The sequence below is a fragment of the Oratosquilla oratoria genome, unplaced genomic scaffold (genome assembly GCF_046742065.1).
Source record: "Oratosquilla oratoria isolate Oo_2021 unplaced genomic scaffold, ASM4674206v1 SCAFFOLD70, whole genome shotgun sequence".
NCBI lineage: Eukaryota > Metazoa > Arthropoda > Malacostraca > Stomatopoda > Squillidae > Oratosquilla > Oratosquilla oratoria.
This window is the reverse complement of record NW_027467734.1, coordinates 675,444-695,000: the sequence shown is the minus strand read 5'-3', so window position 1 is coordinate 695,000 and position 19,557 is coordinate 675,444. Positions and strand designations below refer to the sequence as shown.

General features: G+C 38.7%; 1 protein-coding gene across 2 annotated transcripts in view; it reads left to right on the top strand.

Annotated features, from left to right (window-relative positions):
* LOC143023916 (3-hydroxyanthranilate 3,4-dioxygenase-like) overlaps positions 1-18,229 on the top strand; it is a 20,413-nt gene extending 2,184 nt beyond the window's left edge. The window contains exons 2-8 of one of the 2 annotated variants that reach the window (XR_012966239.1): positions 5,086-5,251; positions 7,153-7,259; positions 8,787-8,920; positions 11,201-11,298; positions 14,995-15,117; positions 16,478-16,760; positions 16,805-18,229. Coding sequence is in view for 1 of the 2 variants with exons in the window: in XM_076182585.1 (XP_076038700.1) it covers positions 5,086-5,251; positions 7,153-7,259; positions 8,787-8,920; positions 11,201-11,298; positions 14,995-15,117; positions 16,478-16,654 (805 nt within the window). In the remaining variant the exon portion in view is untranslated. Of the gene's footprint in view, positions 1-5,085; positions 5,252-7,152; positions 7,260-8,786; positions 8,921-11,200; positions 11,299-14,994; positions 15,118-16,477 lie in introns of both variants that reach the window. The other variant, XM_076182585.1, reaches the window with a different exon arrangement.
* The last annotated feature ends 1,328 nt before the right edge of the window (positions 18,230-19,557 follow it).

Here is a 19,557-nt window from a genome sequence, read left to right as displayed (position 1 = left end):
TGTTCTTGTTTCTATGCGCGCAACGTACTGAAGAACCATCACATGTTCAAAGTCAGTCTGTTGTGTCCTGAACGTAGTAGCAACAAAATAAATAAGTAGATAAATAAGCAAATAAAAATAAATCAAATAAAATGAAATAAGATTAACCGAATATAAGATAAGATAGAATTGCGACATAACGCCATGTTGCTGTTTCTATGCGTGCGTCGTACTCAAAGACCTCTGCCTTGCATGGTGACCAGATTAAGCATAATTATTCTAAATTTAACATATTTCCCCATAAGATAATACTCTATTAACCAAAAACTATATCAGAAGGCTTAGCAATACTTTTGCCAAGCTACCATAGTTTCAGTTGTTGTCTAGCTTATTCCAGCTTGAGAAATCCGATCACTCGCCTGATTAAATAAAGATAATAGGATGAAATAAAGATAAAAGATAAAACAAAATGACATGACGTCATGAGGTTTGGGGTTCGTCTGTTTCGTTACAACGCTTCCTCATGGTACCAGACCACTATATTCAATTGTAGGAAAGTCCCTCTCACTATTAGGGTTGATTTTTTTGTTTTGAGCAACGCCAGATCATTTTATTCAGGTTGAGAGGGATTTCTGGAAGCTGGAGCGTTAAAGAGGACTTTCTACTTGGCTTGAATGAAGGAATTTCTCGCCACCTTATCTCGATCAACTTGTAAATGGCTGGAATTGTTATTGTATACATGTCTCTTCATCCACAGAAAGTAAGTTGGCTAGGAAGAATGAGAAAATTAAGAAAAAGGACTTTGCACTAATTTATGTGCGCGCGTACATGCATGTCTACACATATATACGTGCAGGTGTAGATACAAAGAGAGGTTGATATATAGACAGAAACTCGCACAAAAATCAGGGAAATGCGAATGCAGACAAGTAAGATTGATGCTGTCGATGTATATACTCAGATGGAGTGAGTGGGTAGGAGGGTGAGCGAGTGGTGATAGATGACTGAGGAAGCGGGAAAAATCTGCATCGTCATCAAACATCCGTGTAATATTATATCTCCAAGTCTAAATAAATCACCCGGCTTTGATAATTATATATATGTATATAATATATATATATATATATATATATATATATATATATATATATATATTATATATATATATATATATATAATGTGTGCAATGAAGAGGTCATCAACATAACGATACCACTTGGAGATCTGGGATATGTAGAAAATATACATTTTCCAATGTTTTCGTGTAGAGTGATGCTGCCACCGCACTCAATGGAGACCCCATTGGAAGTCCTTCATTGTGTTTATATTCCTTAATATTTTATACATATTCTCGATAACTCTAAGTGGTACCGTTATGTTTGACATCTTCATTACACACAAAACCAACACCAAATATATATATATATATTTATATATATATATATATATATATATGTGTGTGTGTGTGTGTGTGTGTGTGTGTGTGTGTGTGTGTGTGTGTGTGTGTTTGTGTGTGTGTGTGTGTGTGTGTGTGTGTGTGTGTGTGTGTGTGTTAGATGGAACCTATCGAAAACTAATCAATCGAAAGTAGGTGTCAGTCTTCTGCGGGGAAGTTTTGTAGATAGTAATTTAGCTTGCAGTCTACCGTACCGCAGTATCCGCTGTGAATTGACCTTTCATGATTTACCTGAGTGCTCCTGGCCGGAGAATATAAGTCAGGTTAGGTCAAGTAGGCCGAAAGATAAAGTGTAAAATTGCAGGTAGACCGCACGCTAATGTGAAAAAGTGCAGGTAGACTGCACGCTAAAGTACAAAATACCAGGTAGACCACACGGTAAAGTAGCATCCCTCTTTTCTGATTTTTTGTTTTTTGTTTTCGAGGAGTCAAGGGAAAAGGTTATGATTCGGTAATCCTTCTTTACAAGGGGTGTCATTGGTGCGCACAACGCAATCGTGTACCGTAAATTCTTCTTAGGAAATCTTACAAACTATCAATTGATTCCTTGTTCCTTGATGCTCACAATCATCCACTTACAGCGGTCACAGTGTTCGTATTGGGAAATGGAATGACACCCAATTTCAATTCTACCAACTCTCATCCTCACTCTTAGTTGTTCTCCGTCTCACTCCCATTCTCTCTCATACTCGCTTCCACTCACTTTCATCCACGACCGTTCTCTTAGTCTCTTCACGAACAGTTGTCCCTTTACTGTTCAGTAGGACGAACGTGGCCATTTTGAAGCCCTTGTTAATCCCACTGCCGCCAGATGGCTTCAGATATTCATCTAAGAGAAAGAATCTCTGGTCCGCAAAGGGTCTACACCAGGGAATCTCAACCTTTTTAGCCATATCGCCCCTTTTTTCAATTGAAAAAAAAGGATCGCCCCCCTTAATTGGAAAATAATAATAATAAAAATTATTGCAACAATGATAAATAACCAATTTAAAATGTTTTACCCACGTTGTGATTTAATGAGATCCTTGGGCCTGGTGCTTCGCTGCTAGATCTTTTATATTAGGCTTAAAATTTGTCAGTTAGAAGCAATACCTGTGACGTCTTTCGCCTCCCTGAGCTCAAAAATCGCCCTCGTTGAGAATGACTGGTCTAAACGAAGAGATAAAAGCGGAGAGAGAAGCTGCTTGGGTCACAACGAAGAGAGAAAAGCGAGGAGAGAGGCTGCTTGGGTCACAACGAAGAGAGAAAAGCGAGGAGAGAGGCTGCTTGGGTCACAACGAAGAGAGAGGTTACATGCAGCGTTTCCTAAATATGATATTTCAAATCCTTTCTGTACCGTGTAGCACTTCGGCTTTCGTCTAAGCTGCCCCTTACCTGTTCTATTGATTCCCCTTGGCTGTTCTATTGATCTCCCCAACCCAGTGGTTCTTAACCTGGGGACCAAGACAAGAATTTGGGGGGTTATGGCCTGCTGTCACAAATTATGCATTTCTGTATAATGTGAGGAATCTGAAAATAAAGAGATAACTCTGTTCTGACGGAAGATGATTATGTTTGTCAACTTTATAATAAAACAAAGGATCTATCTTCATCGACATTCTATTAATATAATTTTATTCGTTTATTTTGGGGTGGAATTTGGGAAGAAATGGAGGGAACATGGATGATGATAATTCGAAAAGAGGAAATGGAGTGAAAAAAAGTTGAGGACCCCTGCGCCCCTCTCATGAAGATGTAAATTATCTGTCTCGATTAACCCCTTATTTGGTGGTAACTCTCCTTCCACTATGTCCACGGCCAAACTATTCATCTTTGTGGCATTTCTCCATCTGGTAGCCGAGGGGCTGTACAAAGCACATGGCGCGCATTGTATTGACCACGTGGTACGCATCAGAAAGGATGCCCCGCAATCTGGCGCGTATGCCTGCCTGGTCAGCACTAACCCGCCACGGGGGCTTGACCACGCGGTATATATACAGCCTCGGGCCGCATTTAAAAACAGTTCATTTCTGACCAATAAAGGGCAAGAACTCGCATTAACCAATCTTTTCCTCGTAACTAACACCCGCTACAGAGCTATAAAAGCTGCATGACGTTTTCCGTGAGCTCTGCATGACGCCACATCTCTTCGTGACTTCTGAGTGTTGAACGTGATCGCCCTACTCATCGCCACGATCTTCGCTTTCTTTTATAATCTCGAGTTCCAAGGCTGTTGACATTCATTCCCATAGGTTACAGCTTCTCATGCCGCATGAGCACGCGAGTAAGAAAACAAGTTAATACCCCGGGAATGATTTTTTATAATATATAATGTACAACACTGAATGGGTCCCAGTGAATAGAGATACGTTTTTATTAACCACAATGCACTTTAATTCTAAGCCATCAACATCGAGAAATCCGTGGGGGCCAACATGCAGAAATTGAAACGTGGTGCGGCCAAGGACTCGAACCCGGCTAGCACGTGACAAGTGCTGTAGTGACTTAACCGGCTTCGTTTTAATTTCTGCATGTTGGCTCCCACGGGTCTCCCGGTGTTGATGGCTTAGAATTAAAGTGCATTGGGGTTGATAATGTATATATATATATATATATATATATATATATATATATATATATATATATATATATATATATATATATATATATATATATGTGTGTGTGTGTGTGTGAGAGAGAGAGAGAGAGAGAGAGAGAGAGAGAGAGAGAGAGAGCGAGCTAAAATGTACCTTTCTGTGAAAGTAAGAGGGTGATTGGCAACTGAAATCCAAAAGACATTTTATCATTTTTTTTTTCTTCAACGTATTTCGACATGTCTTCAATTATATATATATATATATATATATATATATATATATATATATATATATATATTTATATATACATATATATGATATCAGAAAACTGGTTATATATAAATGGGGCATACAGTAGGATAAAACACTTTAAAGTATCGACTTTGTACCCATTGGGACGGAGTTGAATCGGGGTTGGTACTGTCATGACTGAATGTTTTATGTAGACCACAATGAAATTTCCCCAAAATTAAAAGTTGCATTCTTTTATGGCCTGGAAAATGACTAAGGCTGGAAGAGAAACATTTCTGTTATAAGTCTATAGGACACCCAGAGCTGGCCGAGCAGGTTAGAGCGTCGCTACTTGCGGCGAAGGTTGAAGTGATTGCAGTTTGAACCCTGCCACCGGCAAGTTGGACCAAGGGCATGGTTCATTAAATATCACGCTACAAAGTCCTCTGTAAGGGATACCGTCCCAGCCTCTTGATAGAGGAGTTTCTTGACGTTAAACATTATCATGTATTGGTAATGACACCCGGGCCACGCTAGACTTAGCTGTGCCAGGTTCAAAAGCCCACAGTTGTGTATCCTATGCTCCTGACCCATGTCAAGTCCATCCTATGTTCCTGACGCAGGTTTTAACAACATAGAAAATGGAGGATATAGGAGGCAGTCCTATATCCATTCCCTGCTACCATCCCCGTTCATAAAGTCAACTAACCTTCATTTAAAACAAACATTAGTTTCAGCGCTCACTATATGGTTACTAAGTCTATTCCATTCGTTAACCAATCTATTGGTAAACCAATTCTTGCCTATTTACTTCTTAAATCTTGATTGGTTCTGATTCTATAGGCACGGCAAGGGCCAGCTGAAAGTGTTCTACGTTGGGGGACCCAACATCCGCAAGGACTTCCATCTGGAGGAGGGTGAAGAGTTCTTCTACATGGTCAAGGGTGACATGAATCTCATCACGCTAGAGGGTGGAAAATTCAAGGACGTGATCATCAAGGAGGGTGAGGTGAGTATGAGGTATAAAGTATATGGTATGAGGTATATGTTTATGGTATGATATGTGAGGTATTTGGTATGAAGTATATGTATACGATATATGGTATAAGGTACAGTTGCTCCTACTTGCAAATTCTACGATGGCCGACGACTTCTGTACACTGTTTCGGTTGGGGTGAGAAATATGGCAACAACCAGAGCTGTTGCCATAAAGTCATTTTAATTTTCCTCGGACCATCTAAAGCAGAGCATAATGTAGAATAGAGTTACGATAACTCTGCAGAATGGCCTGAAAATGGCGGCGTGTCCGGAGTGGTCGCAACTCATTGTATAAAGGTACTTTGTATATGTAGATTTGTAGTTAAGTATCTACATTAGGGTACTGATGAGACAAATGAGGAGTTTTGTCTTCACTTTAATGTTCCAGCCTTCTCTAGTTTACAAGTACATGCAACCTCCGAGTGAGACTCGGTGGGATTGCCAGAATAAATATTTTACAGGTACAAGTAGGCTGTTGTCATATTTACAATTTGTACATATTAAAAAAAGGGGGAGGTTGTCGAGTCGGAAGGCAACGATGAGAGGAGCCGCGTCTATTGTAGTCGGGAAGCGTGAGGTCCGTTGTCCGAGCAGGTGTTCGGGCGTTTGACCCGAAACGCTGGCGAGGCCCATTGTCCGACCAGGTGTGCGGACGTTTGCTAGAAGGCCTAGTCCTTTAGTCACTGGAGAGAATTGAATGTCCCTTGACATCAGATCCCGAGGAGAATAGAGAATTCCTCGAGAGTTGAAGACGTTGGAGTACTCGCTCACTCCATATGCGTGCGTTCGCGTATGTACGTGGGGTATGGAAAGGGTTGACAACATATAAAAGGTACTGTTGGTGTACCCGAATACACAACAACCCGGCGTATTCAGTGAACAATGACAAGGACAAACAGTATGCGTGAGCGTAAATGATTTGGCCACAAAATGGCTCCCTGGGTCACATGACTCGTACCGTATCGTCAAGTCTCTGTACAAAAGCATTATAGGGCGCCTTGGGAGGCGCATATCTTTTACCTGTTGATTTATTAACACCGTGGATGAATCTTTTATTGATAAATAAGACTTAATCGTACTGCAGTTATTCGACTTACATAAGTGTCCTTGCTATAGATGCACAAGTCATGCTATATTCACTACAGCACTCATTGTTCCTACATTTTCGTTCAAGTGGTGGCCACCAGAGGCGCTACTGTCGTTGCGGCAACTCGGTGTGGTCGAGTTATTCTGGAATATATGTAGTATACTCTTTATTTTCATGATTTAAGTATTATGGTTACAAAATGGGACATAAACGTGGATTAACAGTTGATACTGAAATGATAGGCTTATCTCACAAAAGTGGGGAGCTTCTTTTTTATTTCAGGGTATAGCTGTCGTAAAAAATATCGGTGGTAAACTGATAAGGGATGACTACTGCCTCCATTTGGAAGAAGTTAGCTTCAGACAACCTCCAGAATCATTTCAATCCACCTTAAAACTCCAAATAAACTTATTGTCTAATATACATTCTTACCAAACCGGTTTAATCATCATTAAGATTGAACTCCCCAATTCTGTGACTCAAGATTTGAAGGTCTTCGGACGAGTCATATAGTTGTTTATCTAAAATTAATTAACCTGCTCTTGTTTGGTCCTTTAAAAGACTAAAATTTACCACGAAAACAATATGTAGATGGCGCCTTTTATAGCCACTATACCTGTATTCTTTTTTACTTCCCCCCAAGTCCAAAAATTCTGAGAAAATTTCGAGTCGCTCACCTTACCCGTAAACAAAAATGAAGAAAGAGAAAAAAAAAACGTGTTGTTTATGAAAGACTAAATAATTTACATGTTTGTGAACCACCGCTGTCCTTTCTGTGTGCGCAGGTGTTTCTTCTGCCTGGTAAAATCCCACACTCACCTCAACGCTTTGACAACACAGTTGGTCTTGTCATAGAGAGGGAACGAATGAAGACCGAATTGGACTGTCTCAGGTAAGCAAACCAATCACGCCCCCCCCCCCCACTTATCTCTTTCCCAATAATGGTAGGCCCAATACTTTCAGTGCACATTTATACTTTGTACCCAACTTCTACAGTTCACCTAACCGTCTGCTCGGCAAGAAACCAGTTTAGTCACTGATCTTTGCATTACCTCAGTCGTATTTACATCCTTTACCTTATGCAGAGAGCACACCACCGCTGCTTATTCTAATGAAGAGAGGATCAAGTATTCTGATCTTTGTCATCATCTCTTCGTTCATCTCCTTTACTACTGTTCTCATGAGCCGATCTTTCAGGATGTCATATAGGCCCTGTTCATACTAGCGGTTTGAACCGCACGGAATTCTTGGCGGTACCGCACAGTCAAGAAAAACTACGCGGTTGGTTTTGAACGCGTCCATTAATTTACACTGTAATCAGATTGTAATTGAACTGCCGCGGTTCAAACCGCTAGAGTGAACAGGGCTTTATTCACTCAAGTAGTTTACTTTGAACACCTTCAGCACGTTCCCTTTTCTAAATATATATATATATATATATATATATATATATATATATATATATATATATATATATATATATATATATATATATATATATATATATATATATCATGCTAATGCACTTTATCAAACGTTTTCTCCGGACACACACAGTCCACCCAACCTTCTTATGTGAAAACTTTGAAGATTTTTATAAACAATCCATTTCTTAAAACTAGATTGTCTGCCAAAATACGTATGTGCGTTGAAAACAACAGACTTATTGATGGCAACATCATCAAGTTAGGATGTTATTTAGAAAATTCGGCAGCCATGACGATAACATCATGCGGATGTTCTTGTACTTCGATTTTTCGAAGGTAAAACAAAAATCATCTAGATTACACACACACACACACATACACACACACACACACACACACACACATATATATATATATATATATATTATATATATATAATATATATATATAATATATATACTATATACACAAAATACTGTTGTGTTGATTATTTTGCTAAATTTATGTGTCTTTAGGAAATATTAACCTCATTTATGATAATTGCTATATTGCGTGTTGTATTCACGGGTCGCCCAACCCCCTAGCTTTCGACTTATGGGTTTTTCGAAGGTGGCGACACATTAGGTTAGCATGCTACTTACATTTGCTACTTCGTTTGAGGAGAAACGACTTCGGTTACAATATTCTACACTTCCGTAAGAACATCTCAACAATGTGTCTAATGTTCGTAAAAGATTAATTTCTCTTAGCTCGTCATTCTGGTTCTCGCTATATGACACAGGAGTAAATTTGACATTTAGAAAATTGAAAAAAATATATCGTAACCGAAGTCGTTTCTAATCAAATGAAGTAGCGAGAGCAAGTAGCATGCTAGCGAAAAATAACTAGTATGATGTCACGTTTATGATGGGTTTCTAGGGACCGACGCTTATCGTACGTCGAGAAGTATTCGTATTTATGACTTCACCTGTTCTTTGGTCTCTTCGACACAGATACTTCGTCGGCGACACGACAGAAACGCTCTTCGAGAAGTGGTTCTACTGTGAAGACTTAGGCACCCAACTGGGACCGGTCATCAAGGAATATTTCGCTTCGAAGCAACATGCCACAGGAAAACCCATCCCAGGTGAAAATGTGACGTCATTCATTAGTATTGTGAAACTTCACATAAAAAAAATCTATGGTCACAAGTAACTGGATTTAGTTTATTTATGAGATTAGTTTTAATGTCACTATTTCCAAGGCACAGAGTATTTTTGGAAACAACGATGTAATAAGAAGTATGATTTTCAAGTACAATAGCCAAAACTCATACCTGGTGCATCAGTTGTAGCATCCGTTTTTGTTGGTAATTACAAAATAATAACACAACGGCATGAATGACTCAACACATTCAAATGCTTCCATATAACACCCGTTCAAACCGTGATACTAATGTAAACAAACGTAAATGTTCCATATAACAAGCCGACCACTGTAACGGCTGCGAATTCTGAAAACGAAACGGTTATAAACAAATGAATTGAGAGTATTAGCCCAGTGATCGACGTCCTGATTAACGCCTATACCTTAAGAATCATATTAGGAGTTACGTTATCTAATTTATCTATATCATCTTAGGCATTTCTCGCTTGCGTGCTACTTGATTTTGTTATTTCGTTCAAGGTGACCAGATTTTGAAAATTTGAATATGGGACACATAAATTAAAGAGGTGTATGGATAATGTGATTATACTAAGTTTATTGCAGAAAAATTGAGACGATGAAAACATTTTCATCATTTTAGAATGAAAGATTAAATTCATTGTGGCTATTCGGTTATTTTTAATGTCATACTTTGCATTTGATGCAACTGCTTTCAAGAGCTGAGGTTTGGTTTGAGCATATGTAATGAACTCTGAACAGGTCAGTGTGAAATTTCACTTATCTGTAACTGACTTAATCAGTTCGACACTGCACCTTTTTCTGCATCCACCCCATCGTTGGGCCATCAAAGAGAACACTCATTCCACTTGGGTATTTGAAGGGGGGAAAACTCAGTGCAAATGAAACCAGAGCATAAAGATTCTTCGAGTCCTTGCAGTCTATGAAAACCTGGTTCTACTTCTCGACAACTCTTATCCTTGTCCATCCTTTGCAGCGTTGATGTAAGCATGCAGAATTCATTATAAGAGTCCATCAACTAATAGAATATCCTGTAGATTCGGTTCCTCTACACAGTTTACCAGAGATCCGAAAGTTAGTTCACCATGCAAGGTCAGGCAATTCAGGCCATAGAGAGGACTTCTATCTGACAAGTCGACCCACTTTTCCGGGTAGGTAGTGGCTGCTTTGAGACAACCGAGGAATTTTTTGTTAATTCCCTCCTTTCTGTCACAGAGGCAAGATCACGCTGTGCTTGATATCTAAAGCAGCCATCTGCGGATCATCTGTTCAGTTTGTCATTAAGATGCTTGGCAATGTCAAACAGCTCAGGGGAAGATGTAGAGGCTGACTGGAGCTTGAGGCTGGCTTCTTCAAAAACACGGAACAAGTTTGCACAAAACATGAAACAAATGGCAACAATATTTGTATCTGTAGAGTTGTCGTCGCCCTCAGATTGATCCATCTTCAGAAGCTTTCTCATATGCCTACAAATATATGTACTACTGAAGTAGGAATACAATGCAGGTCACACCCTTAGTATACGATCTACTGTCATTCTCAATGAAAGCTAACGGGTGGACACATGCTTAAGAAGTTCAACCCACTCCAGTTCAATCAAACAAATCTGTATATCCTCACTCCTCATGTGCACTTAAGGCGAGAGTGCGATCATGACTGAGACTGACTCAAGCGGCCAAGCCACGCCTCCGCCGTGTTACCAGATCTGCACGGTGCTCATATTTATATATAATTTCACTCAGATATTGTTGTTTTTTAATTAATATACCTGTAAAATGTAAAATTGTCTCAAATTTCCATGCGAAGTGTTTAAAATCTTGAAAATACAGGTCAAAACGCGCCCCGGGAAAGGCCGATACGGGACGCAGGATAAATGCTAATACGGGACAATCCCGTATAATACGGGACATCTGATCACCCTAGTTTCGTTGGAGTTGAAACGACTTCGGTTACGATCTTTTGGTTTTCAAATGACCAAATGTCGAACTACTCTTGCGTCATATAGTGAGAGACTGAATGCCGAACTAAGAGAAATTAATCCTGTACGATTGTTAGACACACTGTTGAGATGTTCTTACCGGTCTAGAATATCGTAACCGAAGTAGTTTCTACTCAAACGAAGTAGCAAAAGTAAGTAGCATGCTGACCTAGTGTGCCGCCATCATAATTTCTCCCTTGGGATTGTAGAGTGCCTCTTGCCACGGTTCTGTGCCCAACTCTTAATTACCACGTCTTTTTTCAGGGACCATCACGGACAACCCACCGTGGGTTCCTGACGTCGAACGCAGACTAGAGGCGCCCTTCCTTCTTGCTCCTTGGCTTGCCAAACACCGGACCCAGGTATGTCCTGTAAACTGGTTTGTGAAATAGTTTAATCTTCCAAGAGGAAGGCTCATGCAACTTAAGTTTGTGCTTATGATAATTGATAATAATTCGATGATGATACTACTACTACTATTACTACTACTACTACTACTACTACTACTACTACTAATTCGAATTTCACTGATCGGAAAACTGCGACCCTAGAGTAGTCAGAAAAGGTCTTCAGAATCTCCCTTAGATCTCTCCAGGAAAAATGTTGATAGGTGTTTGTAGTGTCTTTTTGTATCCTTGCGGACAATCAATTAGTATGACACGCGAAAATAGAATCAACCACCTGACAACGACAGAAAAATGGCCTACGTGACCGACGCAACATCTAGATTATAGTCGAATAACTTCCTACCAGAAGTGGGGTTTACAAGTTAACATGCCGACATACAGAAGCTCTTCCCAAATTCCTAATTTTATCACATATAGAATTGTATATGTTTTTTCATAACTAACATCAAAATATATTTCTTGAAAGTGTGCTAAACACAGACGAGGAGATATGACGTCACGATCTCATGTTGCTGGGCGCGGTGTTGCCATTCTGTTGGGATGAACTGATACTTCATTACCTTTCCCTCAAGTCTGCTTATACCGGTACAAAATAATTTAGATTTACGAGGGTGTGACAGAAAATATACGTTCTTTCTTTCATTTTCTCCTGGACCTTGAATGGTGTCATATTTTGCCTGTGATCTAAGTGGCGCCCCGGGGCAAAGTTCTCAGTGACGCTCCCCCCCCCCCATCACCACTTCCCATCTCCACTCTCCCTTACAGCCTGTTTTAGCTATTGGCTTGCGTAATAATGAAACGGATTTTAAAAATTATATTTAATGTCCCTATTGCAGAAAGGATAAAGGGAAAGTATTTCATATTTATTAATTCTAACGCAAAATTCGTATATTACAATAAAATATTCAGGGCTCCTTTGAGTTTTTTTTTTCTTATTAAAATCATTTTGTTAGCATTGTGGGCGGCATGTCCAGAATAGAATTGCCGCCCCCCAAAATGTGCCGCCATTTGTATTTCATGTAAATTCAATCTCGATAGATCTGTAAGATCTTGTACGAGGCAATATGACACAAGCCACGATATTTCATTCTAAGACAAGAGCAACTACGTGACTTTAGATAACCTATCAGTCGGTCGAGCCGATTTCATTTTCCACGGATCATTGCCAGCTCTTTCCAGATAAATTTATTATGACAAATATCCGTAACTATCGAACTCCTAAAGATATTTTCTAATTTCTTGGCATATTTAACGTCCAGGTGTATGTAATGTTATATAAAAAAATTGGAAAAATAAAAATCACACCAAATGCTAACAACACGAGATATGACGGCCTCAAGCTGTCAGGACGTAGATTTAACCGATAAATAGGAAAACTAAATTGCCAACCGTGTTGTCGATGAATGAAATAGGTTTCCAGCGAAGGTAATGTAATACAGTAATGCAATACAATAATATAGTAATGTAATTCATGTAATACAGTTCGAGGTCTTAAAATTCACTTAGATAAATCCCCAATGATTTTTTTTTAATCCAGCTTCGTTAGGGACCGAAAGATCTTCTGTTGCCATATTTTATCATTGTAATTTATTGCAACTTGGTTGTGTTTAGTTACTGTGACCGCAGATTAGGTAATCTTTCTAGGAGATGCTTCCTAACCAAGTGGAGGAAAGGTTGGCTATTTTTAGGGCAATTTTTTCTCTATTTCCTTCCTCATGTAAATTGATCAGTGATTTTCTGTTTATATATATTTTCTATTTATATCTTCAGAGGTGGCCGGTCCGATTCGGAAGTCCGATTATCCGATTAATCGAACTGCCGAATATTTAAAATTATTTGCGATTAATCCAGATCGACGTCGTCTTTGTTAGTTGACCCTATCTTATTTCTTGGAGAATATATTAGTATTACTGTATGTATTTTGTGTAATATGTACTCTATAGTTTAATTTTTGTTTATTATATTCTAATTAAAATGAAATGTTCATTCTTTATCTTAAAAGCTTGGTTTTTCTTTGTATTAACTAGAAATGGCTTATTTAGGGTAAAAACCATAATTCACTTTAGAAACAATGAAAACCGCTCTAAAACATTTAATCTCTCATTGAAATATCGAATCGCTTTAAAAATTAATCGAATTGGATAATCAGATAATCGCTAATCGGACTTATTTTTTTAATCACGCCAACCTCTCCATCTTAATAGAAAACGGGTTAGAGTGATTGATAGACTTTGCACGTATGCAACGACAAATACTTTATTATTATTATTATTACTACTGTTATTATTATTATTATTATTATTGTTATTATTATTATTATAATTATTATTATTATTATTATTATTATTATTATTATTATTATTATTATTATTCAACTATTCTTATTCAACAATGATTTTTGAGCAGATGACCTCACGCCCCCTTTGTATCCTCTTAATAGAAAACAGGTTGGAGTGATTGATAGAATTATACTTTGCACGTATGCAACATATAATCATTTAATTATTCTTATTCAACAATGAATTTTGAGCAGAAGATCTCACTCCACCCTGGGCGTTTGCTGGGCGACCGTTGGGCTCGCAACGCCGCCGTTTGTGTTGTGACTAGAAAATTCCAGAGATCATCTGCTCCAAACATCGCCAATGGAACTTTAGATAGTGAAAGGGAAAAATGAAGTTAGTGTTAGCATAGTTAGATGGAAATGAATATTTGTACTGAGCATATTGTCCTTTAGTCTGTCGCTACATCACCCTTGGGATAAATTCCCACGGGAGCCACTTAGACCCCGATGGAGGATTTTTATTTCTTCTCAAAATTAAGGATTTGATATCCGTTAAATCTACATGTAAACTTGCATAAATGTTATACTTTCATGATAATAATAAATATTGGTAAAAAAAAAAGAAAAGTGTGGTGTGATAAGTATAGTTATTTTGGGTAAATGAACGCAAGTGTATCTTAAGCTGCGAGTAGTAGTGTTTGTTCTCGAGCGGGCCCCGGAACAAGTGACGGCTGGAAGTCCCACCTCATAGACCCTGTCACTTGGAAGTAGCGAAGAAGCAATTCACCTTTCTCCAAGAAGGAATTCATAACCCCAATTTAAAGAACGTACGGTTAGAGTATTGATTATGAATATTAAAATAATATTTGAAAGATAGAATCTTGAAAACCAAGTTCATATGTTCAGATGTGTATGTGAATGTATATCTGGGGCAGTCGTTTTCTTTACTTCCATCTCGATATTCAGTGATGATTTTCAATCATTTCATGGACAGTTTTAGGTTTAAAAGAGAAATAAGCAAGAACGGGCTTTCCAATAGAGAATTTAACGAATGTAACAGACTCAGTAACCATTTAATTAGTGAGCGCTGAAACAATAGGTTGTTTTAAGAGAAGATTAGATAACTTTGTGGATATGGATGACAGGTGGTGACATGGAAGTGCCTAGTGTAGGCCTTACGGTCTCTTGCAGTCTCATTCTAATATTCTTATATTTTCTTCGGTCCCATAATCCATGTTGACGGCGAGGACAGCAAACGTCTCCATTCTTATGATTTTCTGTTCTTTCCGATCCCACAACCCAGATTGACGGCGAGGGCAGCAAACGCTCCATTCTTATGATTTTCTGTTCTTTCCTATCCCACAACCCAGATTGACGGCGAGGGCAGCAAGAGGCTTTTCGGAACCGACTACCAGAGTGACGTCGAAGTCTTGGGTCGAGGATCTTTCGTCGACAAAGTGGTTAGCAAAGGCGAAGTGTGGCTCTGGCAGGTGGTAAGTTGACACAAACGAAGGAAAGGTGATCCGAGGTGTAGCAGGAAGTCCTAAAGGCACCACACTGGGCTTCACCAGCGCCAACAGTTGAGCGTTCATTTGAGTAAAAACGACCTCGGTTACAATATTTTATTTTTCAAATTTCCAAATATCAAATTATCTTTTCGTCATATACAGCAAAGCTGAATGATGAACTAAGACAATGTAAACTATACGAATGTTGGGTATACAGTTGAAATGTTCTTAAAGAGGTCTAGATTTCTTTAAGCGAAGTCATATTCTAATTGTTCAAATGGAGGTTTGAGATAGGATATGTGAGGAAAAATAACTCCGTGTATAAACCCTTAAGGGTTTTGGTGCACCTGCCGATACACGTAACCAGTGGCCTATGGCCAACTTTGTGTTCATCCCTGATATCTTACAAAGGTGGGGATGGACTATGACCAATCTGCGTTCAGTTCTTTCCCCAACGGGCAACATTTTAATTATTTATTTGTTTATTTTCCTACCACTTGTGGTCTCTAAACTCTAGCTCGCGGAGAATTCCATCATGGCGTCCACCAGTGTTCAACAGAGAAAATGTTTTATAATATCGACAAATATTTATCCGGAAAACCCTGTGTGCATCTTTATTTATGTATTTATTTATTTATCTATTTGTTTGCACCCACCCCTGTATTTACGAGGAAAATGGCCCAGTTTACAAAAGTTTGGGGGACCGATGGCGCCTCCTGGGTATCGAAGGGGAATTACTGCATATTCCCCCATAAAATCATAGATATTTGATTAAAATGAGGAACAAAACCCTCTTCAAATGGCCCTTTCGCGGGTGTCGTTATTATGCACGCCAGAAGATCTTAGCATATGGAAAAACCTCTCAGTTCTGAAAGTATTGTTTTATATATACACCAGTCGCTACTATTCCGCCGCGAGGGTCGGGTTGATTATATGCAGTATATATATATATATATATATATATTATATATATATTGTTGAGACATTCTGACAGGTTGACGTAAGTGGAGTAGGAAACACAGGAGTCTTAGTCTTGAGTTTCCTACTCCACTTAGGTCATATATACGATATATATATATATAATTTCCTGATTATTGTTTATTATTCATCTGTCAATTTATCATTATTTGCCATTTACCTGTTTGGTTATCATTTAACTTTACGTATTTATTTACTTATTTCATTTATTATTATTCATATTATATTATTTCTATTTATTTGTTTATTCATTTATTATATATATATATGTATATATTTATATAATATATATATATATATATATATATATATGTATATATATATATATATACATATACACAGTATATACGGTTTTCTTCTTTTTCAGGAAGGGGAATGCGAAGTGACGGTTAAGGAGACAAAGACGACACTCAAGCCACAAGACTGCTTCCTGGTGGCAACGAACACTCCTTACAGCATGGCGAGGCCTCAGGGTTCTCTGACCATATCTGTAGTCATGGACCCCGAATGCAAAGACCGCGGGTTTCAGCATCTCGCCAAGTAGACGAGTAGCAGATCACCGGCACTAGATTCATCAGACTTTTGATGGTGCTACTATAACGTGAGGTCTACCACACTATAGCGTGAGGTCTATCACACTATAGCGTGAGGTCTACCATACTATAGCGTGTGGTCTACCACACTATGGCGTGAGGTCTACCACACTATAGCGTGAGGTCTGCCACACTATAGCGTGAAGTCTGCCACACTATGGCGTGAGGTCTGCCACACTATGGCGTGAGGTCTACCGCACTATAGCGTGAGGTCTACCACACTATAGCGTGAGGTCTACCACACTATAGCGTGAGGTCTACCACACTATAGCGTGAGGTCTACCATACTATAGCGTGAGGTCTATCACACTATAGCGTGAGATCTACCTCCCGTTAGTACTATAGCGTGAGGTCTGCAATTTCCATACATTAAGTTTAGCGATAAACATATGTTGTACATATCCTAGGAATGATAAGATAGATAATCGGATTTCTAATTACATTCATATTAAAGGAAGAAGTGTAGAAATAAACATGTTATCATATATTTCCATACATTTTAGCGACACACACTTTGTATATATTCTAAGAATGACACAAATAGGTTAGGTTAGGGTAGGTCAGAACAGGTCACGTTTTTTTATGTATGTGGACAGGACACATGTTTAATGGACAGGTGCGGGGAGCATCCCGGAGGAACGCAGGTCACGTGGTAGACCTCATTCTGCACCTGGGTAGGCGACATATTATGGCGGTAGACCTCACGCTATATTAGCACCTTTTTGATGATGATGATGATTTGGCTTCACGTCACGAACTGGTGGCTTCTGTTGAGGACTTTGTGGCGTGGAATTTAATCAACCATGCCTTTGGTCCAACTCGCAGGCGGCAGAGTTCGAATAACCGTCATCTCGACTTCCGCCGCAAGCAGCGACGCTCTAATTCGCTTGGTCAGCGTGCATCCATTAGATATTTAGTCGAAAAAAATCGCTTTGGGATCTTGCCTTTCGGTTAGCCACAACAATCATGTTAACGCTACGATATATATATTTTTTCTATTACGTGAATATTTTTAGTTCGTTTCTATTTAACAAGATATTGCAATTGCGTTGCAAGGAGATTGTTTTGCTACCGTTGTTAAAAAAAGGAAATATTAATTTCATAGATTCAACATTCGTCTGACAATCGTAGAGGTGTGGTGAGTGTGGGGCTAGGGAGTAGACCATGGCGTCATCATAGCAGCTACAAATTTGTTCTTTTTCATTTATTTGTTTTTTGCCAAAAGTGATTACTACTTTTAACATCGTAAAAATATATAAATGAATACGAACGTATGCATCACAACGCATGTGCTTTGAATGTTTACGCAACTTGTAAAAGTGGCAAATGTCAACAATTCGACGTAACGCTTCCGTGGCTACTTTGAGGACGCTTCCAGCTCTAGTGAAAACTAAATAATCTAAGGCCCAAATAAAGAGAAAAATACGCAGTGGGTCCATCTGGCATTTCTTTCACGTCAATGCTATTTTTTCTTCAACTTTGTATTCAATAAACATGTATCAATAAAATCTATTTTTAAATACAAAGCTTTATTCTTGTTTTCCGTTGCAGGTTTCACAAGGCTCGTGCAGATTTGTTGATGTGAACTGATTTGATCGGCTTACGGGTGTCCCTGACTAACTCGGGGCCCAGTTATTGGTACTGGTACTACGCCATGTTTTATCCTGGTTAATGATAGACAATCTTATTTAGCTGACTGACTTAGAAAAAGAGAGCTTGCGCGCACTAACACGTACGCACACACACACACACACCGACAGTCAAAGTGACAGCGAAGTTTGGAACTCCAGGAAAAACTTCAAATTTCGTGGACCTCAATGACGAAGAAGTACCTGTGTTGTATTAGTAGGGTAGGGGAAAGCTCGTGGTGTAGTGGGAATGTGAAGAAAAAGGAGAAAGGGAAGGATTGCTGATGAAAATGGAAAGAAATGAGGAAGGGGACGAATGGGCCCCGGAAGTCAGACGGAATGTCAACAAAAGATGCGCAGACGATAGAGGTGAAATCGAAGAGGTTGGTAAAAATGTAAAAATTAGAAATATAGATAAGAACAGCGCAATGGAAGGTGAAGATATTTATTTCCACGGATTTAATGAGGGAGATGACAACCTTCCCCCGATTAGCAAGTCTAGAGGAAAAACTAGAGAAAATGAACGAACACTGGGAGGTTAGGTTCAGTCAACTTACACGGATTACACAAAGAGTTGATAAATTGGAGGAACTAAAGGAGAACGAAAACCTAAATAAAGAAATAGAAGAATTAAAAAGACAGTTAAAAGAAGTAAAGGATAAGAATGAGGAATTAAAAAAGAATAATAAAGAGAATAAAGAGTCCATAGCAAAAGAGGTACAGGGTTGGAGAAAAGTCCAAAATAATAACAAAATTGAATTTAGAGATATAGCAAAACAACAGATGAAAGAACAAACTAAGGACACGGTTATCAAAGTGATGAGGGAGAAGGAGAATATAGTAAGAGACTTAGCGGATAAAAAGAAGTGTATAATTATATCAGGGATGGAAGAGAAGCATAATCCAAATAGGACTACAAGAGTAAAGAAGGAAAAAGTAAACAAGATATTAGAAGTAGTTCAAGAAAATGAACAAGAAATAGGGAAAGAAATTGGAGAAATATGTAGACTAGGGAAATACAATACAAATAAGACCAGATCAATTAAGGTTAAATTCAGGTCACAAACGACAGCAGAGAATATCTTAGCAAAAACAGGGAAACTAGCATAAAGTGATCTATATGAACAGGTATGGATAAAAAGAGAGATGAATAAAGAGGAAAGAGAGGATGAGAAAAACAATAGAAGCTAAGGAAAAAACGAGAACAGAACAGAGTCAAAGAGAAA